The sequence below is a fragment of the Muntiacus reevesi genome, chromosome X (assembly GCF_963930625.1).
Source record: "Muntiacus reevesi chromosome X, mMunRee1.1, whole genome shotgun sequence".
NCBI lineage: Eukaryota > Metazoa > Chordata > Mammalia > Artiodactyla > Cervidae > Muntiacus > Muntiacus reevesi.
In genome coordinates, this window is record NC_089271.1 from 119,258,876 (window position 1) to 119,282,172 (window position 23,297).

The 23,297-nt window shown below is 38.9% G+C and overlaps 1 protein-coding gene and 1 non-coding gene across 15 annotated transcripts in view; one reads left to right on the plus strand and one right to left on the minus strand.

Annotated features, from left to right (window-relative positions):
- Nucleotides 1-23,297, plus strand: part of MBNL3 (muscleblind like splicing regulator 3) — a 114,608-nt gene that overhangs the window by 53,668 nt on the left and 37,643 nt on the right. The window contains exon 1 of one of the 14 annotated variants that reach the window (XM_065915037.1): nt 23,001-23,052. The exons of the other annotated variants lie outside the window; for them this stretch is intronic. Within the exon in view, the coding sequence (XP_065771109.1) occupies nt 23,026-23,052 (27 nt within the window). The 5' untranslated portion in view covers nt 23,001-23,025. Of the gene's footprint in view, nt 1-23,000; nt 23,053-23,297 lie in introns of those variants that run through there. 14 annotated transcript variants of the gene reach the window in all.
- LOC136154891 (U6 spliceosomal RNA) lies at nt 5,093-5,195 on the minus strand. Its single transcript, XR_010660596.1, has one exon. It is a non-coding gene; the product is annotated as a U6 spliceosomal RNA (small nuclear RNA).

Here is a 23,297-nt window from a genome sequence, read left to right on the forward strand (position 1 = left end):
TACAAATATACAATGCCTTTAAAAAAATTAATTTGCCGTTTAGATAGCACATGCATCACAGTTCCATATCTGCACGAAAACTTTGTAGTCGTGTTATATTATTCCCTATCCATGATATACACAAAAGCCATGCCATGGTATGCATGAAAACGATGCATGAAAACAGTTGACCTAAGTGGGTTGTACTACTACCATATCGACAATATACAAATAACATACCTCGATGGTTACTGCAGCATTCACTACCCACTTTGAGTTTCTGTGATTGAAACACTTTTGAAATGTATCTGTGTACTGTTTCTTCATCTATGAGTGGTTAAATAACTGAAGCAATCACTTGATGAGTTTTGGGTGCCTGCTTTTGGTTTTTGGTTTTTATAAGGATTCTATTAGCACTAACTACTCTACCAGATGATGATGGTTCTTTGCCTTCATAATAGGCATAGTAGTTAACAATATCCTATACTCATCTCATAATGAAGGAATATTAGGAAATTAAGGAGGTTAAGCTTGATGGCTAATTGTGCTGAAGTGCTGGGCCTGTCACTTTATGAATGTTGAGTATTCAGTGATGAAGCTTGCACCATCTTCAGTTAGAGATCTAGACATCACAGTCCATAGATTAATTTCCAGCTACATAAAAGAGTCTCATTTCATGTTGACATGAAACTTTTATAACTCAGTTGCCTAGTCTGCTTGGCACACTTGATTTCAGAAAGTATTGCTTAACCCATTCTGTGCCAAATTCTTGATATTACAGTTCACAATTAATCTAGGTTAGTATTTTTAGTGACTGTCCCTTGACTTTAACAAAAGATCGTCACTGAAAATACCAACCCAAAATCTGTGATTGTTTTCACAGCCTGTGTTATCTTCCTCCATACTTGAAGCAGTGTGATATCTGCCACTTGTTATCCAGGAAGGATATAAATGCTGTCATTATCTAATTATGAAAGGTCAACATCCATCACATCTGCCCACCACACTTACCACCTTGTGTAGTTTTTTAACAAAAATTTCCTGGCAGGAGCCTTAGCAGCTGGTATAGTCACAAGACAGCCATGTCAACCTATATACATTCCTAGAAGATGGGAACTGAGCAAGGAAAAACAGAAAACAGTGCCCCACACTGTCTTCAAGTATTGCATATGATCACAAGCATAATAATAATATTCTGGCAAGTGAAACCAGTTGTATAGGTATATGGATGTGAATATCCTTGTAGGTCCTGAGTTAACTTTGTCCTGAGTTATCAGTATATTCTGTGCGACTATCACTAGTCACAGCAGTTTCCATCAGTTTAAAATTTGATTATTTTTGACTGAATATTTACCTCATCCCTGTTCGTGCTGGGAATACTTAGCAGGAGCAGAAGACTCCTAGCAACATAATCCCAAGGGTTTCTGGATTATGCAAGTTTTAGAACCATTTATGAGCCTGATCAGAGAGGTCTGCCCGCACTGGAAAGAACACATAGATACCGCCTATCATCCCGAGACTGAAGGAAAGTAACATTTTACTTAAGGATCTTCTTACATTACTGACGTTAAAAAGGAAGTATCTTTGACCAGTAAAAGTCAGTGCTGTTTTGGACATTTCAAAAATGTCTCTTGAAAGAAAAATGGAATTACAGTCAGCATCCAAGTAAATACAGATCGATGGCTCAGCCTCATTTTAAAGGTTTTATTTTGAAGTAATTTTAGGCTTACAGAAAAGTTTCAAAAATAGTATAAGGAGTTCCTGCATACCCTTCACCCGGCTTCCTGTAATGTCAACAACTTACATACCATACATAGCACAGTTATCAAAGCCAGGAAATAACTCTAGTTCGATACTATTAAGTACATTAGAGACATTATTTGAATTTCACAAATTTCCCTCCTAATGACCTTTCTGGGCCCAGAGTTCAATCCAGGACCCCACATTCTGCTTGGTGACCATGTCTCCTTAGTCATCTCCAATCTATGACAGTTCCTCAGTCTTTCCACATCTTTCATGACCTTGGCACTTTGGCTGAATACTGGTCACTCATCTTCTAGAATGCCTCTCAATTTGGGTTTGTCGAATGCAGTGTCATGATTTGATTGAGGTTGTGCATTTTTTGGCAAGAAAACCATAGAAATGATGTGCATATCATATTTGATTGTACTTGATGTATCTCCCGGAGAAGGCAATGGCACCCCACTCCAGTACTCTTGCCTGGAAAACCCCATGGATGGAGGCGCCTGGTAGGCTGCTGTCCATGGGGTCACTGAGAGTCAGACACGACTGAGCAACTTCACTTTCACTTTTCACTTTCATGCATTGGAGAAGGAAATGGCAACCCACTCCAGTGTTCTTGCCTGGAGAATCCCAGGGATGGGGGAGCCTGGTGGGCTGCTGTCTATGGGGTCGCACAGAGTCGGACATGACTGAAGTGACTTAGCAGCAGCAGCAGCAGCAGATGTATCTCCTCTCTCATGGTAACTAACCTTCATCGCCTGCTAAAGATGGTGTCTGCTGGCTTTTCTGCTGTAAAGTGATCAGTTCTCCTTTTGTGAAAATCGATAAATATCTTCATTTATTCAACATCTCCTCGACCTACCATTGATTGAAGGGTCACCCAGTATCCAAGCTGTCAAACTGTGGAAAAGTATCCATCTTAGACGTCTCTACTTACAGTCAATCAAGAAAGATAGGGAGGAGAAAATGGACCATAAGAGAGAAACAGCAGCAACTGGCCACCAGAAAGACACAACCCTGGAGAATGGAAAGCCCAAGGAATTTTGTGATGTGCTTGTCCTTGTTACCTGCTCCTATGGGGTGGCCCCTCTGCTGGAGTCAGCGCCACCCCCAACCCCCAGCACCTCTAACTTCTGTGTTAGGAAACAGACTTTCTGCCTTTTGTTTTCATGATAAATAACATTTCCCCCCAATTTAGAAAGTTATTCATCTTTATGAAGGGAAGGGAAAATACAAAAGAAATTTTTAAAATCGTACACAAGAAGATAAAAATAAAAAGAAAATGTAATAAACTGTAATGAAATGTCATCCCCAGTACCACTGTCAACATCATGCATTTCCTTTCACTCTTTCTCGAATTGTATGTATGCTGCATAAACCTTGCCTTACCTTCTGCCTTTGCTGATCCTGCAAAGTCAACCTCTCCCTCCCTTTATCCTTCCTGTCAGCTCCAGATTTTTCCCAGAGTATCAAAAAATATCTAAATACTGCCTGATCTTCTCCCATTATAGACTTTTAAAAAATATACCAATTATCATGGTTATTTTTTTTCTGATCAGAAAATAAAAGCATATGCTTTCTAGAAAACTGTAATATAGTGACAAAAATTTTTATGAAACCTAACCTGTAATTTCATTACCCAGTGAAACCCTTCCCATGATGGTATATGTCCTTTCAATATTTAATGAGAACTGTTTCTTTAAAAAAAAAAAAGTTTCACTTGTTCCATGCAATGCAAAAGGCTTTTAAAACTTAGGAAGGAATGGTATTTTATAAATACATTTAAATTAAAATATATTATTTTTCAAATTCTACGAGGCCATCAGAAATAATGTTTATGAGAACCATGTAATAATAATAATAGTAATAAACTCTACCTTCTATTGACTACTATGTTCCAGAAACTTTTCATGTGCCAACTCTTCCTTAACCCTGTTTAGGCTTTCCCACTGATGGGTCAGGTTTCACCAGCTGTGTGGTCTTGGATAAGTACCCACCCTGCCTGTTCCTAAATTTCCTCCCCTGTGAAAACAATGTTGCTATTAGCACCCACCTCCTGAGTTCCTGAGCGTTCAGATGTGGTGGTGGCTCAGACGGTAAAGAATTCGCCTGCCCATGCAGTTCGACCACTGGGTTGGGGAGGAATGGCTAACCACTCCAGTATTCTTGCCTGGAGAATCCCATAGACAGAAGAGCCTGGCGGGCCACAGTCCATGGGATTGCAAAGAGTCAGACACACCTGAGTTACTAAGCATTCAAATGTGATGATCCACGTAAGGCACTTGGAATAGAACCTGGCACACCACAAGCATTCCAGACATGTCTTTTCACCAAATAAATTCCATTCTCCATTAAAGGAACCAGGGAATCCTGGGAGTAATGACTGATGCTGGACTGAGGGAGGAAAAGTATGAGTGTGACATCTTGTGCTTCCAGAAAGTAAGGAAGTGCTTGGAAAAGGAAGGGGCCTGATAGCAGGACACTGGAGCAACTTGAAGAAGCACCCAGTGAGCAAAGTGTCAAGCTCATGGAAGATGAGGAAAGACTGAGAAACTGTCAGAGATTGGAGATTAAATAAACCAGACAAATAAACACGATATGGGATCCTGGATTGGATCCTGGAGCAGAGAAAGCACATTCGAGGGAAAATTGGTGGAATTCAAATAAGGTCTCTAGTTATACTTAATAGAATTACAGTGAAGTTAATTTCCTGTTTTTGATAACTATGGTATGTATGATGGGTGTATAAGTTGTTGACATTACAGGAATCTGAGTTAAGGGTCTCCAGGGGCACTCTGTACTATTTTTGCAATTTCTCTGTAAATCTAAAATTATTTCAAAGTTAAATGTTTTAAAAAGAATTTTCTTAGTCTTGCACATGCACCTTCTGTCTTTTGGTGCTCAGAAATACAGTGGAGTATTAGTTTTTTTCATTTTTCTTTCTTCTTCTTTTAAACTCTGGGTGTGGTAATGAGAAAGTTCTGAAATCCATGCAATGGCTGATCCTGAAACTCACCTCAACTAGCTAGATGAGTCGGATAACTGAAATAGTTAACGAGAGCTCTCATACCCATAACAGCGCTTCACAAACCTAGCAAATCAAAAAGTGCAAATGTAGAATATTCAGTTGAGATCGTTACAATTTACAGATAGGAAACTAGAGATCAGTGAGGGGGAGAGTCCTTTGCCCAGGGTCACATAAGCAGTAATCAAAAGAACCTGAAAACTGCAGTGTTGTTCCAATCATTTCAGTCTTTTTTCCCATGGAGAAGAAGGTGATAAGAGAAAACATCATTTGGGATTATTGTGTTTTGTTTCTGTTTTTGACCTTTGCAGCATTCATTTAATTCTGAGGGGAAACATACTGCTCAAAAATATGGAACACTTCACCAATTTTCATGTCATTCTTGTGCGGGAGCCATGCTAATCGTCTCTGTATCTTTCCAGTTTTAGACTATGTGCTGTCAAAGCAAGCATTGGGCTATTGTTTTACTAAGCCAAAAGCATCCAGCGCTTATGGTCAGACTGCCCCATGTGACATTGGGATGCCCTGCTTTCGACGTTGTGTGGTTCTCCTTTACTTTTTGCTACTTTAGAAAGGGGGAAAAGTCATCTTTCCCTTTCCTAATATCCCCCTCATTTGTTGTTCCACAATATTGTGTTTAGATGAAGACTTTAAAGTTCTTTTATTTATTTCTTTGACAATCATTTTGGCTGTTAATTTTGAAAACAAGAAAGAAGAGGGGCCAGGGTGTTTTATTTTTAGAGCAAGTTCTCTAACTTAGTGATCGTGTGCTTTTTTAAATCACTGAGAGTCAGAACACTGAGCTGTCTCTACTCCCTCGCCCATCCTTCCCTCCAAACCCTGCACCACTGAGTTAGCTAGCCAGAATCGGGGATTGTAATGGGCTGTGGATCATGTATGGCTTCACTGCAAAAAACTCTTTGATGTCTGATGCCGTTATAGATATACTCATTAGTACAAAGTCCTGGCCAGCTAGGGAGGTACCTGTCACAGATCAGCTGAAAATATTGCAGTAGCAGGTCAGCCTTGTTATGGGTCAAATACAGTTTTGTAAAGGAACACAGAATCTAATCCAATGAATTTAAAATGTTGTTTTATGGAAGCATAGCTCAAGATCATTTCTCACTACCCTTTGCGGCCAAGGCTGCAGTTGGCTGCATAGTAAGAAAGGAGTTGTGATATAGCCAGGGAGCTATTTTTCAACCACAATTTGATACCATTAAGATGGACCTTTTGTCACAGGAACCCCATTTAGTATGAGAGATCTGAAGTTTGAGCACTGTCTACTGTATGTCAACTCATGTGTGGAAGAAGCTCTTTATATGTTAGGGACATAGATGTCTGATTTTACTTTATCATTTAATACTTCTCTCATGTCACATAGCTGTATAATCATTACAAATACTTTTTCTCTACTTCACGTTTTTGTGAAATGTGGATCCAAAATACTTGTGTGCATCTGGAAAGAGCAATTAGTTCTTCTAGGAACATGACTTTTCTCATATAACATCATTTACTCACTGCTGTTTTTGCCCTTACAGATTAGTTTTCTGATTGTAACATCCCCAAGGTTGCCTTGTCTTCCTCTGTCTCAGCCTGCCACTTGATTGTTGACCTACAGGGTTACATATTCCAGAGGAATTTTAGCTGTCTGTTCTTTCCTCATTATCTCTAAATAATCTTTTCATTTTTTTCCTGTATTTCCTCCACTGTATAATAAGTCTTTGGTTTCTTAAATTTATGTTTTTTGTTCCTGTTCCTGTCTAATCCAGATTTGCAGCCCTGCGTAGGTTTTCAGTGTTTTTATTACTGTGCATTCAGTTATCAGCACAGGGTCCAGTTTTACTGCTAGACGTAATGAGAAGTTTAACTCGTGCTTTTTCCTATCTTTCTTGATACTGTTTTCTTAAAAGTCAGTAAACAGTTCCATTCATTCTACAACCTTTTATTTTGTAAATAATCTCCACCATTTAGATTAACCATGTTGTTTAGAGTTCAAGTAAATGGTTTTTCCAGTATTATTCATGATGAGTTTCTATAACGTGGCTTAGTGTTGTTTAGTTGCTAAGTCATGTCCACCTCTTTTGCAACCCCATAGACTGTAGCTCGCCTGTCTCTGTCTGTAGAATTCTCCAGGCAAGAATACTGGAGTGGATTGCTGTTCCCTTCTCCAGGGAATCTTGCTGACCCAGGGATCGAACCCGGGTCTCCTGCATTTGCAGGCAGATTCTTTATTGTCTGAGTCACCAGGGCTGTGTCATGCCTGCTCTGTTTAGTGAAGTAGATGTGACAATAGGATCCGTCAATTTTTGCAGCTGTTACTGGTTCATAAGCATGTCAATATATGCTTTCAGTTGGATTTTTTTCTATTGTAAGTGGACATTTGATTGTAGTTGAAACTCAAATGTTTATTTACACAGTGGGAATTGGTAGAAAATAGATATTAGCCTTTTGCTCCTGCCCATGTTCTTGTGGGTACACAGTAGACAGTGAAGGCAGTTTCCACACTGAAAACCATCCAGTGGCTTGAAAACATAGAGTCCACAGTGATATAACACATTTCCTTAACTAAGACAGAACCTGTGTGTTAGGCATGATTTGCCTGCTAACTAGTTAAAACTAAGGTTCTGGTTTCTGTCTTTAGCATGCAGAAATGCAAACAGAAAACCTTTTTTCTCTGTGACTTTAAACTTCACCCATCTTTTATATGTGTCTGGGTACACTGTGCAGGCAGCATTGTGGTATCGATCATCTCTTATTCCATTCCAAATACATTTCGGAGATTATATTTTTAAGATGACATTGTTTTAAGATCACACTGTCATACTGTCTTAAAATTTTTGTTCATCCTATTTATGAAAAAAAAAAATAGTAACCCTGAAGTAACCATTTGAGAAGTTTGAATATTTAAGAACTCTTATGTGATTTGAAAACATTTGCTAAATACCTATCCCAGAAGTTGTTTTTCTGTTGTTAATGTTTATACTTATCATAGTGAAAGTGAAGTCACTCAGTCATGTCTGACTCTTTGTGACCCCATGGACTGAAGCCTACTAGGCTCCTCCATCCAGGGAATTTTCCAGGTGAGAGTACTGGACTGGGTTGCTATTTCCTTCTCCAGAGGATCTTCCCAACCCAGGGATCGAACCCAGGTTTCCCGCATTGTAAGCAGACGCTTTACCGTCTGAGCCACCAGGGAAGTCCTAATACTTATCATATGCTTTGGTAAACGAACTTAAATCTTTTACCGTTTGTAAAAACATAATCTCTAAAGGGTTTTTTTGTTTTTGTTTTTGTTTTTTTTTTTTGCAATTTCCTGGTTATTTCACTTTTTCTCTTAGCCAGAAAAGCATTCTATATGGACGCAAATTCAATTTTAACTTCCAAGCAAATGAGAAAAACTTTTTGTTAATTTTATTCTGCTAGCACTCCAACAAAGAAAGGATTTTCCAGCTTTATTGAGATATAATTGACCTATAACATTGGGTAAGTTTAAGGTATAAAATGTGATGATTTGATACAACTATATACTGGGAAATGATTACCACAGTATGCTTAGTTAACACCTCTGTCACCTCATATAATTACTTTTTTTGTAGAACATTTCAAGACTTACTCTCTTAGCAACTATCAAGTATATAATACAGTTTTGTTCACTATTGGCTTCCCTGGTGGCTCAGATGGTAAAGAATCTGCCTGCAATTCAGGACACCTGGGTTCAATCCCTGGGTTGGAAAGATCTCCTCAGGAGGAAATGGCAACTCACTCCAGTATTTTTGCCTGGAGAATCCCATGGTCAGAGGAGCCTGGTGGACTATGGTCCATGGGGTCACAAAAGAGTCAGACATGACTGAGCGACTAACACTGTCTCTGTTCACTATAGTCATGATGCTGTACATTATTTCCACGGAACATATTTATCTTATAACTGGAAGTTTGTACCCTTAGATCATATCTTCCTATTTTCCCCACTCCCCTGTCCCTGGTAACCTTCCTTCTACTCTATTTATATGGGTTTGGCTTTTTTCAGATTCCTCATGTCAATGAAATGATACAGTATTTGTCTTTCTGTGTCTAGTTGTCAAGGTACATGCATGTTGCCAAAAAAAGGATTTCCTTCTTTATCATGGCTGAATAATATTCCATTGTATATGGTTTGGAATATTGTCTTGTCTTTCAAAGATGCCTTAGAGGTAGTCTTCATAAACACCTCTTTCTTCAGTGAACCACAGATGTAACTGTGGAAATCTTTGATGTGAAGCATGGTATCAGCAATGGAATAAACATAGAAAATGCTGCCTTGTAATAACAGCTCTGAAAAGGACTCCTTGTGTGGCCTTGAGCAAGTCATGAGACTCCTACTACCTCTGTTTCTCTTCATCCAAGAGCATGGAGTAGCACTCAATTTGTAGGATTATTGATTATGGTTTACTACAAGAATTTTAAACGTTAGGGATCATTTGATGCTGAAAGTCCTGTTAAATCCATTAAGAGTTCTGTATACACCCAATTCCTCAAAGAAATTATTCACTCAGCAAATATTTATTAAAACCTACTCGTTAGGCGAGTACTGCACTGAATACAAAGTTGTGGAAGATGTGGTCCCTGCCTGACTTCCTAGTAGGAAGCTGCTTGTGTTATGTGCCATAAGCCAGGTACAAACTAATCATGAAAAGAATCCAAGGGGGGAGGCGGGGGGCTGGAATTACACCCAGCTGTGGTGGTTAAAGAAATAGTCATGAAAGTGGTACCATGTGAGATATTCTTGGAAGGAGGGATAGGAAGAGATTCCAGGCAGAAAGGATAACCTCAGCAAAGATGGAGGAAAAACTGTAGCATGGATTTGGGGAGTTGAGTGTTAAGTCAACCTCTGAAGTGTAGATCTTATGTTGGCAGAGGAGTAGCCTTAAAAGGAAGTGAGGAGTTTGAACTTGATTTTGTAGCTCTGAGGAATCTGACAATTTTTAAGTAGAGAAATGGCATCATCAGCCTATGTAAGATGAGTGGATAGAGCCAAAGAGACTGGCAACAGGGGAACCACTTAGAAAGCTTCTATTGAAGCTTAGAAAGCTTCATATTGATGAAATGAAATGATAAGAACTTGAATTAGCGGGAAGGAAAAGTCACTGATGGGTTGAGATGCTGTTCAAGTCAACATGGTTAAGTAAGAGGGGGTTGAAATTTTACTTCTGCCTACTGCTGTTGTGTTCACCTCAATGTCCAATTTCATCACATTTGAAATGAAGATGTCTCAGACTTTTTTGGGGGGTTTCACATGAAATGATGTCATTTACCACCACCACTTTTGTGCCTAGCACACAGTACATATTAGGAGCTTCAAAAGAGTTCATTGAATGAAACATTCCCACTTTGTTGCATCAGTTTGACAGAGGAAGAAGCAATATGGGCTTCCCTGCAAGGTGCCAAGTCATCTCTCCACGTGTGTCTATACTTCTGCTCCCAATTCAGTTTTTACCTGAATATGAATGAAAATCGTGTATACCCATGTGTCAACATTGCTCACTCAGCCACATTTTAACCTAGATTTGATGGCCTACAGATTGCTGATTTTTGTGAATTTCTGTCCCTTAGCATTATAGAAATGTTCCTTGGCCAAGCACCTTGGATGCTTTCCAAATGTTGCATTTTGAGTGTTTTTACCCTCTATGTGGATTTTTTAAAAAATTGCTGAGTGGCCACTGTAACATATTGGGTTTCACTGATGGCTTAGACAGTAAAGAAGCTGCCTGTAGTGCAGGAGACCTGGGTTTGATCCCTGGGTCGGGAAGATCCCCTGGAGAAGGAAATGGCAACCCACTCCAGTATTCTTGCCTGGAGAATCACCATGGACAGAGGAGCCTGGCGGGTTACAGTCCATGGGGTTGCAAAGAGTTGGACACGGTTGAGCAACTAAGCACTGTAACATATTAATATCTTAAAGTAATTAGTGTGATAAGCTAGTAATATTCAAGCATCATTTTTTGCCTTTAAATGTTTGAAATTTAATTTCACAGTAAATGGCTAGCTTGCAAGTAAAGGCATTCTTGGAAACACAATTAGTGCTAATAAGGTCATTCTGAGTCAAGTACAAGGTCAAAATCTGCAGAAAAGTGTTTTGTGTAAAAGGTAACTGCCTATTCCAATAAAACTATATATTTAAACTTTAATCAATAGCAACTGTTCCGAATGTACAGTGATCTTTTAAAAGTCCAAAGAGTTTGAGCATGGAAAGGCAAAGAAAAATTCTTAGAGAGCCCATGCACTGACATTCTAAAATAAATGTACCTAGCAATCTGCTTTTTCAAAGAAATGGGGAAATAATAAGAAATGTGAAAGTAATTTCGAGATGGAATTTCAAAAAGGGATTTCTAGGCTTGTGCACTGAACCTTGGTGTTTGTACAGTCAGTTCAATCTCTTATACCATCTCCATCTTCATCTCCATTTCACATAGTGATTTCAGTGTTTCAGGGCAGACATCCTGAGGCCTTGGGTGAATCAACACATGATTCGGAGTTAGGCAACTGACTCTAGTTCAAAAATAAGAAAAGTACCTGGGACATTATTAGAAAAATGTTTCAACAAAGAAGAAAACTTAAGATGGTTTTAAGTATTTAGCAGCATTCAGCTGATGTCGTTAATAGTTTATAATAATGTTCATCATTGTAACTGGCATATTTGGGTAAGCAGCTGAAGCCAAGACTCTCTTTCACTCTTCCCAACTTCTAAAGGTGTCACTGTGGTGGCACATGACATTTACTCTATCTCTGAAATATTCATGATAAAATTTAATCATCACATTTCACTGTTCCTCCCCCAAATCACCTATTCTCCCACTAGAGAAACACATAAGAAAAAAAAAATAACATTACTTCCTAGCCAGAGATTGTAGAGAAAAAAGAGAGAAAGAAATCTGGAGACATCTATCTATCACTTCCCTGGTGGCTTAGACGGTAAAGCGTCTGCCTGCAATGCTTGAGACCTGGGTTTGATCCCTGGGTCAGGAAGATCCCCTGGAGAAGGAAATGGCAACCCACTCCAGTATTCATGCCTGGAAAATTTCCATGGACTGAGGAGCCTGGTAGGCTAGGGGGTCACAAAGAGTCGGACATGACTGAGCGACTTTACTTTCTTCTTTTCTTTCATCTATTGAGAGAGGCTTTTCATTCTGAAATACTTCAGCTCCAATAATAATGTATTTGAAACAAAACCAGAATGAAAGTGTAATGAATAACATGCTAATGAAAGAGGGAGTGATAGAGAAAGGGAGACTTCCCCAGAGAGAGAATTATTTGTGCCATTTTTATCACAGATTATAAACTCCTTGGCTTTCCTTGAAGCAAAAAATGAAGAAGTGTGATTAATTATGGCTCAGAGACATCTCGTTCTCCCCAGCAGATTTCTCCTCCTCCTCAATAGCATCTCTAGTCCCCTATTTTAGCCACCTTTGATTTCTGTCCCATACTGTCAAGTGCTAGAGCCCCTCTCAGCAACAGTCTCAGGCCCCTGCAATTGCAGGAGAGATAAGATATAGAAACTCCTTGCAGGCAGGTTCCCTGCCTTACTCTTTGTGTCTTCCATAGTATCCAGCGGTCTTTTCACAGAAAGGTGCTTATTAACCAGTGTACTTTCCTTTATCAAACAATAAGAACAATGCTGTTCAATACATTTTCCTCTTTACAGTAGTTATCAGAAAGCTCAGAGCTACAGTTAGGGCCCAGCTGAAGCGATTAACCTTATCTAGCTTTTTGAAGTTTTTGATGTAATTGCCACCACCTTCCCCATTATATCACTCTGATTCTTTAGGCCCATGATAATGGTGTTTTTGGAAATGTGTCCTTCTTATAAGTTATTTCCAAGTCTTTTTGGGAGAATGTAGTTGTATAACTAGTGAGAGGGCAAGGGAAGAGGTTAATTCTATTTCCGAATTTCTTATTTGTAGCTTATTAAGCTGTTTGAGTGTTTTTTTTTATTTTTGACATGTCAATGTATTACAGGCATTCAGTTCAGTTCAGTTCATTTCAGTCGCTCAGTTGTGTCCGACTCTTTGCGACCCCATGAATCACAGCACGCCGGGCCTCCCTGTCCATCACGGAGTTTACTAAAACTCATGCCCATAGAGTCAGTGATGCCATCCAGCCATCTCATCCTCTGTCGTCCCCTTCTCCTCCTGCCCCCAAGCCCTCCCAGCATCAGGGTCTTTTCCAATGAATCAACTCTTCACATGAGGTGGCCAAAGTACTGGAGTTTCACCTTCAGCATCAGTCCTTCCAATGAACACCCAGGACTGATCTCCTTTAGGATGGACTGGTGGGATCTCCTTGCAGTCCAAGGGACTCTCAAGAGTCTTCTCCAACACCACAGTTCAAAAGCATCGATTCTTCGGTGCTCAGCTTTCTTCACAGTCCAACTCTCACATCCATACGTGACCACTGGAGAAACCATAGTCTTGACCAGATGGACCTTTGTTGACAAAGTAATGTCTCTGCTTTTTAATATGATGCCTAGGTTGGTCATAAGTTTCCTTCCAAGGAGTAAGCGTCTTTTAATTTCATGGCTGCAGTCACCATCTGCAATGATTTTGGAGCCCCCCAAAATAAAGTCTGACACTGTTTCCACTGTCTCCCCATCTATTTACCATGAGGTGATGCAAGCATTATGGTATCGCAAACTGGGGGCTTCAGTTTAAATAAGCTGCCAGTGATACTCAGAAGTAAACTGCGTGAGGCTGAGACTACTCTTAATCAGAAGGGAAAGAATAGTGAATACTTGGAACTCCTTAGCAAGGTATTTATTTTCTTCACAATGAAAAGCAGAACGTGTCCTCTGGGATGTCCATTTCCTTACTGCATCACTGCAGGGTACAACGGATGAACTCTGGTGCTTGCGTTGAGGTTTGGGAGTCTATCAATACTTCACCTTTTGGTTATCCATGTTGAAATGGTGCGGTCAGCATTGGGTTGTTTGCTTGTTTGATGTGAAAAGTATTTCCTTCCCTTGAGCTTATCTTTTTTTTCCAAAAACTTTTTCTAGGAGTGAAGAGAAGAGGTAGTGTTTTCATATGAGTGTGGTTTCTGCAGTGTAGTAAAAGTATTATTTTATTGGAGAGCCAAGGAGAATTTACTAGAAAATCTTCTATCTGCTTAAATTTGGGTACCTAGCAAGCATTTCAAAAGCACACCCTGGGGAGATTTGTAGAGCTAATGTAGGCAACGTAGCGCAGAGCTCTTATATACTTATCTCCATAGCTAATTGCACTACGTTTGTAAACAGAAAACGAATGTGTTATTAGTACAATAGAATTTTGAGAGATCCAATCCCTGTTTTTGCATGACCTGGACTGGCCTTCTTTTATGCGACTGCTAACATCATTACTGAGGTCAGAGATGTGGAATTAAGATATCAAAAGCCCTTTGATGATGACCTTTTAGAAACTGAATTATCAGCGACATAAGAAAATGCTCAGTAAATGACTCAATCTATTGTTGGATAAGAGAGCTGTGTTCCCAGTGTTGGGAGAGTGTTGTTGGCTGACTGGCAGCACCAGTTTTACCTGGGAACTTGGTGAAAAGTGAGCTTGGTAGAAATGTAAATTCTTGGGCCCCACCCAGAACTGCTGAATCACAAACTTTGAAGGTGAATCTGACAGTCTGTTTGAAAAGGCCCTCCTGGATACTCAAGTTTGAGGACCACTGGTTTAGAGAAACCAGTGGCTCAGTTGGTAAAGAATCTGCCTGTAATGCCGGAGACCTGGGTTCGATCCCTGGGTCAGGAAGATCCCCTGGAGAAGGAAATGACAACCCACTCCAGTATTCTTACCTGGAGAATTCCATGGACGGGGAGCTGGGCAGGCTACAGTCCATGGGATTGCAAAAAGTAGGACACGACTGTGTGACTAGCTTTCACTTTCACTGTCTAACAATCCAGGAAAGTATCAACTAAGAATAATGTATCTCAGTTTCAGATTTCTTTTCTGAATGTATCTCTTCAGAATTCTCAGCACTTATTCCTTCAATGCTTTTTCTTTTTTTCCACTTTTTTTCAAATGGCCTCATCCTTGGCTTATTGCTTATATTCAGATCTGGTGGAAAGAAAATGACATATGTTCTTGGAAGACATATATCTTTGGGAAAGTTATATTATTCTCCCCAGGGAGCACCACAATGCTTATTAGCCGAGATAAGACATACTGCATGAGACGTACTGCACGAAAGAGCAGTTTACTTTTGTTGCTGTTCAGTCGCTCAGTTGTGTCCGACTCTGTTACACTCAGCATTTCTCAAAAAATATTTCACCACAGAACCCTCTTTTTGTGGAGCACATGGAAACTTTCCGTGGAACATCTCATCACAGGTAGTTGGGCAAGAATAACATTGGTATGTAAATGTATGAAACTGAAAAGAAAAAGATTCTTTTAATCATTTGTCTGTTGTAACACTTTGGAAGGATTAGTGACTTTTTTATACTCCAAAAGCTGTAATGTAGGTGTTGCTAGCTGCCACAAGTAGACTTTGAAAATTTTATATGCAGCAAGTATGGGGACAAAAAGGGTCTAGATTTGTATATGGTATACATAATATGCATTTGTATATAATATTTATTGTTCTTTATAATAGAAATATATTCAATATAGTATTCAGTATAATGAGAATATTCAATAAATGAATAAATATGTTCAAATGTGTTTCACATTTATGTGAGTTGCTCTTGGCTTCTAAGCAGTTGGCCTATTGAGAAGAAAAACAAGAAAAATGAAAAACTAGTTCAAATATTTAGAAACAGTTTTATAACGAGATTCATTGTTATTATTTTACCAACTTAGATGAATCATATTCAAAATCCCTTTGTGATAATTAAGTGTTAGTATTTTAAGCACCATTAATATCTTTTATAGCCTATTATTTGTTTTGCTTTATCCTTCTAACTTTCTAGGAAAAAATGACTTGCCTGATTTCTTTTTATTATTTTAATATGTGTTATAAATAAAATATAGATGGCTCCAGTGGCTCAGAGGCAAAGAATCTGCCTGCAGTGCAGGAGCCACGGAAGACCTGGGTTCAACCCCTGGGTCGGGAAGATCCCCTGGAGGAGGAAATGGCAACCCACTCCAGCATTCTTGCCTGGAGAATCCTCATGGACAGGAGCCTTGTGGACGACAGTCCATGGGGTCGCCAAGAGTCGGACACGACTGAGGCAACTTAGCAAAACGAAGTCGCTCAGTCGTGTCCGACTCTTAGCGACCCCTTGGATTGCAGCCTACCAGGTTCCTCTGTCCATGGGATTTTCCAGGCAAGAGTACTGGAGTGGGTTGCCATTGCATAAATAAAATATAACAGCTATTTTGGCAAAAATAAAATATAAAAGTTAAGTCACTAAGTCGTGTCTGACTCTTGCGGCCCCATGGACTGTAGCCGGCCAGGCTCCTCTGTCCATGGGATTCTCCAGGCAAGAATACTGGAGTGGGTTACCATTTTCTTCTCCAGGAGATCTTCCCCACCCAGGAAGCAAACCCGGGTCTCCTGCATTGCAGGCAGATTCTTTACCGACTGAGCTGTAAGGGAAGCCCTAGTACCAACCAAAAACAGTGACATTCCAAACTTTTCCATATGATAGAAATTACTTTGAATGTTTTATTCACTATAATTCTATAGTGAATTTGTGTTATGTGAGATCCTAAAGTAAGAAGCTTGTAATAGTAGAAAAGTGCCTCTTGACTAGATAAACTTGCCTTCTAAGTAGGCACTGGCTTATTGCCAGTTGTAAAGGGAGCAATAATTCCTTTCTCTTTTCAGTTATTTCCAAGGATAAGACTAAAGCCTGGATCTGCTTCTTTACCCTCTGCTCTTCACCTACCATTACCAGTGAGCTGGGGGACAGCAACTGTAGAACAGTCTCCAGTTCTAAGAGGAGAAATGTCCTTGGTTTTTTAATACTGTATATAAATTCCCTCCCTAGGCACATGATAAGTTGTATTACAAAATCAAAGATTCCTCATATAATGATGCATTATCTTTTGTGGGGAAGTAAAATGGTAAAACAGTTTGTAATCTATCAAATTTGAAAAAATTCACAGCAACAATTTTAGTTCTGTTGTAATGAACTATTGAAGAAAATAAATATAATCTTTTTTTTACTGATTTGACATCCAAAGCATACTAAACTTCACTTTTTCCCTTTGTTCTTTCAAAGTAGTTATGAAGTGTGTAGGAGCAGAAATTATTCCTAGAAAAACTAATTAACAGATTTGGAAAATAATTTAGTCGTGATCTAAAGGTAATTAGAATCCAGGGCACTTAAATCCCAGTTTAGCCCTCTTCCTAATAAAATACTATATTCATACTTAGTAAAATACTACATTCATATTGAAAATTTAGGTTTATTCCTGCTTTGTCTTGGAATAAATGCATTAGAAGTCAGAATGTGAACTGCCGGTGACCTGATTCCAAATGGTAGATTCATTTCATCATTGGTTTTATTTATCATGATTATTTTCCCCATCAAATTGTGTTTGAAAGTATAAATACCCTTTTGGACTCTACATGTTCAATTGTGTAGTCACTTATTATAAGATCTAGATTCCCTACTATATATATCATCAGCAAATATCTAGAACATTTTGACTTTTAAAACCTGTGGAAAAACCTTTAGCCTCCAACTAATAAAAATAAATGAAAAAAAAAAGCTGTGGAAAAACCTAAATGATAAGTTAGATTGAATAGAATTGATATGTTCACATCATATTTATATGTTTACCTGATGCATCCCCATGTTAATTTGCATTTGAAGTCTTCAGTCTTATTTTGTGAATAATGTTTACTTAACCAAAAATAAATTAACCATATAGAAAAGAAAATGAACATAACTCTTGCTAACAGGCAGAGTGGAGGCACTGAAAACATCAAATCCTAGTTCCCAGGTTCACATATCATCACCCCATGTAGCACCATCTCGAAGTTTATACTTTCTCTGGTCATTAAAGTCAACTCCCCATTAAAACTGAGCCTTTGGTGGCATGTCTTTTGTGGGGTGTGTGTGAATTCCTATCTGTCTGTGTTCTTTGTGGAATGAAATGCTTCAGAAGAACACTTCGTACTTCTTTGCAATAAATTGAATCTTCTGTCATTGTTTGGGATTTTCTCTGCTTTGTCACAGTGTTGAACCTACAGCACTCAGCACCCCTGTATAGTCTGAGTAAACCTGCTTCTAAATGGCTCTGCCGTGTTTTTGTTTTTATTTTGTTTTATTTTTTCATTTATTTTTATTAGTTGGAGGCTAATTACTTTACAGTATTGTAGTGGTTTTTGCCATACATTGACATGAATCAGCCATGGATTTACATGTGTTCCCCATCCTGAACCCCCCTCCCACCTCCCTCCCCATCCCATCCCTCTGGGTCATCCCAGTGCACCAGCCCTGAACACTTGTCTCATGCATCCAGCCTGGGCTGGTGGTCTGTTTCACACTTGATAATATACATGTTTCAGTGCTGTTGTCTCAGATCATCCTACCCTCGTGTTTTTGTTTTTAATTCTTCTTTTAGGGTGGCGATAATAATAGTCCCCAAAGGCACACAAGCAGATCTTTCACTGAGCCCCACTTCTATCCATTCTCTGTGTCCATGGGGTTTTCAGGTTACTTTTGTTACTGTTACTTTTGTCAGGCCATGGTCATTTTGTGCTTAAGTTTTCATAACCCAGCTCCTGATTCCAGGACACTGCTTCTTCCAGATCAACTGGCAACATTCCTATTGTGCATTTACTAAAAACCTGTGCTAATTGTTCTGCCTTGGTTAGGAGAAAAGATTTAATAATGCGTTTAAAGCAGTTTGAACAGTACCCAGCACATGGTAAGTACACAGTAAAATTATTCTGGTGGATGCGGTGTAAAAAAACACTGGACATTCAGTTACCTTGTCTTATTCATTCTCAAGTCACCCAAGATCTCCAGGCACTTAACAAAACAGGCCAGTTGGCATACATTTACCTATTGAATAGTTTCTGGACATAGCTAACAGCTAGTTGGTATGTAATCTTTATTATAATCTTAGAGGGGAAAATAGTGACCCAAACATTGGAAATATTTGAACAAGCTCATTCTTCAGTTTAGCACACCTAGCTGATGTGACATGTTAGTGTACTTGTTTAAATTCCAGCTCTTTTTTTTTCTTTTTTTTTCATTTATTTTTATTAGTTGGAGGCTAATTACTTTACAATATTGTAGTGGTTTTTGTCATACATTGACATGAATCAGCCATGGATTTACATGTATTCCCCATCCCGATCCCCCCTCCCACCGCCCTCCCCACCCGATCCCTCTGGGTCTTCCCAGCTCTGCTACCTTAGTTCTGTTACCTTGTGTGTGTTCCTCCATCTCCCTGCGCCTCAGTTCTTCAGTAGACCACTGACTTCCTAGGGTTATATTGTGAAGATTACATGAGGTAATGCACATGAAGCACTTTGAACAGTGTCTGACATATGGTAAATATACTACAAAGTCAGCTGTTATTCAAGTGGACATGGTGTGAAAAAGATGCAAACCCAAACAGCGTTCAATAAAGCCCGCAAATGAGTTGTGCTATTATGACTACTTTCATGAAATTAATAGAAAACATAAGTTTATAAGGGCCCCAACCTGGTCTCTAAATGTATGTCAATAATCATCACATGCCAAGGAACATGAGCTAAACCTGTAGATACCGTTACTCTGTAGCCCACTCATAAAAGGTCAGAATTAGTTCACATCTGAAGGGTCATTTGCCCTTATGTGTTGGAGTCTAGTATATAAAATGAATGTAAAACATAAAACAACGTTAAATGCTCCAGTTATCTTAAGGAGAAAAATAAGTGTGAAATATTAGCACACTGATATATATTTTTTACATGGCCTAGTTTATTTCATTGTATCACTTGATCAAATATTCTTCTAGAATGAAATCTGGTTTACCTTGTATAAGAGATACATAAACTGGACTCTTTCTTTTTTGGCAAGACACATTTTCTAATTTCATTTTGATTTTCAGGAAAGGCACAATGAAGCTAGAGTAGATTTTATTTTTCCCTCACCAGAATAAGGATTCTGCTAATTAAAAGGCAGTGACTAGACCTCAGAAACCTTGTTGTGCTCTAGACGGTTTATGTTTTTAAGAAACACTGCATCCTTACAAGCGTTCCGTTCTCCCCATAATTCTTGTTCTAACTGCTTAAACTGACTTGTGGAGTACAATTAATAGATTTTTTTAAAACTAATTAACTTTCGCTGTCCTTTGCTTCACTTTGTTTTAGATGTGGAGATAGGCATTCTCTGGCAGAGGTCTTATTTCAACTTCTCTGTAAAGCTATGAGACTTTTATGGTTGAGGGATTGATTTATTTTAAAACATAAAACTTCCACTTATCATTTTATCTTCTTTAAACAAGCCCATTTCTAGTTATATTGTTTGTGGATGGCCTTGTTTAGTTCTTTAAATGCCAGGAACAGTTTCATCATCATCAAATATTAACTGCTCACTGCAAGCAGAAGGTGAGTTTAACAAGATTGCCATATTTACGAAGTGAAACTGAGAGAAGATCATTTTAAAACATTTCTTTTAAAAAAGTAGTTTCAGTAGTTTCATCGAGAACTTTTCTAATTCTGTTCACATCTCTGAAATACATTTTGGATGAAACAGTATATTTGGTAGATATTTAGGCCAGGCAGAATAGATCTTTTTTTTTTTTTAAAGAGAAGGAATTTATATCAATAAATTGCTTGTTTTTATGTCAGAACAAAAACAGCAACTTGGCCTAATAAAGAATCACTTGGCCCAAAAAAAGTCACTTTATTTAAATACACACTGCATTTGGAATTTGGAGCTTTCTTTGGAGATTGTCTAATACTCTTAAATGCCTACAGTTTTAATAACAAGTTAATGTAAAGGGACATTTCAGCAGGACTTTTGGTGATAAAAATACAGTATCATTAACAAAATGTAGGCTTAATCCAAGCCTCAAAGTATTCTCATGGCAGTCCGTGTCACCAAGTAAACCTTTCTGCTTGGAAGCTTCTTATTTGGTACTAATTAGGTAGTTGGGTAGGAGCGTGAGAAAAATGCTTATTTTAAAGTGCATACATTTGGCTCTATTTATTGTTCGAAATATTTCTGCTTACGAATTTAGCAAGACCCTATAAACACCCATTTAGTATGCTTTTAAATTTCTTTGTCTGAAAGAAAACTTACATTTAGGGGGAAAAAAAACAGAGAGGGGGACTGATTTTCATCTCTGTGCCTCTAATTTCAAAAATACAGAGGTAAATCAATAACTATATTTGTCCTTTATATAACCTCTAGGTGGAGGGGTGGTGGCTGGCTCTAGAGATGTAATTATTTAATTTATTCTTAGCAGCATACTGAGCTCTACGAAGATAAATTGTTTAAATCTAAACAATAATCAGCACCTTTCTCACCTTTTACTCCCCTTCAGTTTGCAAGATACTTGTCTACATTTAATTCTTCTTTGAAACTTTCTTTTTACTTCGAGACAGGAAATTTAATTTTGCCAAGTGGAAACCGCAAGGTTTAAGTTTAGTGCACAACTAAGACCCTTAGGAATTGAAGGGATTGCCAAATACCTTCTTACTTCCCAAGCTTTAGTGCCGTTAGAACTCACTAGAGACCCTTAAGTCATGGAAAACCTAAGGTAACTGGCATGGTTTCAAGGGTTAGGAGTCACAGCGTAGGAAAGCCAGTTAGACAGAGAAGGCTTGAAGTTGTGATTTCCAAAGTTGCCTGAGTGAAGCATTCAAACAAAAGAAGCAAGCGCAGCAGCCATTTGGAAAGCTCGGGCAGAACTTACAACTTTGGCCAGGGGTGCTGGGAAGCTGGCTGTGGGATCTCTGTAGCCGTCACAGGAGAAGCTCCATCTTGTTAGCTGGGTGGAGCTCAAGCATGGACAGAAATGTTCAATGGCATTTTAACGGGCCATCCAGTTCCTTGGAGTTCACCGAATGCCATGGGGCTTGCTTTGAGCTTTAAAAGGAGGGAGTTGAATTAAATTCGTATTTTCATAAGGATTCTCTAATGAGATATGTTACAGGGTATCTTAGGAAAAAAGAAAAAAAACAAATGAGGGAATGGTTTCTGCGACTGAGTTGTGTTTCTTCGTTAAAAACCGGCCGATTTCTTTCTTTCGGACATGTGAGAGGGAACCTTTGCTCTGCTCTGGTGGACTGTTCATCTCCAAGAGGGGAACGGAGTGTGCCTTTCCTTACAAGTATTTCACCAGGAAGCTCAGTTTCTATGGCTCCTCTCTTAGGAATATTACACAGACTGATTTCTAAGAGCCTTTCCAGCTTTACCATTTAATGTTTTTACGACATGTTGTCTATAAACATTGAAGCTTCCCCAGTGAAGTACAATCTCCTTCTCTCTGATCTTACTAATTCTGACTCTTTGATAATCCCAACAAAAGAGCCTGAAATCTTAATAAAAAAAATTCAGAACTATGTCTTGTAACTGATTCCTGAACGTTCACCACTGCCACTTTTGTATTATATCTAGTCTGTCATGTGGGGCTGTTATGAATTGCCATTTTTCCTGAATATATTATTTTGTTCGTTAGAATTAACCATGCTCCTCTATATCTGCCTCTGTTTTAATATGAGTAATCTAGGCTTGACTGTAAAAGACATCTATGCAAATAATGGCTATTCATGCCATTTTTTGCATGTTGTGAATATGTATCTGCATCCATCTTATGTGTGCTTGGAGAAACATGATGCTTAAGCAGATGTTTTCCTGGGCTTCACTGGATGACTTTTGCTTGAATTTGAGTATGCCATCGACAGGACTGAAGAAATGAAAGTTAATCTGCTCTCCTCTCCCTCCCCCTGCTAAAAAAAAAAAAAAAAAACAACTTTAAAACATAAAAGCCTCCTCTTCCTGTAATAATTCACATGTTCAAGAAAATTTATATAGACTTAAATAAAGAGTCAGGAGATCGGCACAGTGGTCACTCACCACGCCCTCCCCCCATCCTAGTCTAAAGGAGGAGCTCTGGCAGGCAGGCATCAAAGTCATTTGAATACACAGTTGTTGCGCCACAGTGGTTGGGAAAGTGGAGTGGCTGGCTGGGTAGGGAGCCGTGTGAAGCTTTTGGTGGGAGGAGCCAGGGAGTAAAAAATTGCTTTCTCCAACAGTCAACTTCCTTAAATTCCTTGCAGCTGGTCAGGTAAGCTGGGACTGAGAGGGCCTTCTGCTTTGCTCTGGGGGAGCTGAAGGCCTAGTAGAGCCTGGGCTGTTTCCAATGAAGGGGGCTGCTTGTGACCTTAAGGTAAAGGGAGGTAAATGGGTTTTTGAGGATTTGACTTTATTTAGCTTAACGCACTGGAGTGGACGAATAGATAGGGAGAGGGTTGCCAGCTAATATTTCGTATGGGGCATACTTATCCTAAAAAAAAAAAAAAAAAGAGTCCTTGTTTATGGGAAATTGAAATTTGATTGGGAGTCCTGTGTTTTCATTTGATAAATCTGGCAACCCTATATGTGAGCCCAGATGGAAGCCCTAGCCGGGAGGAA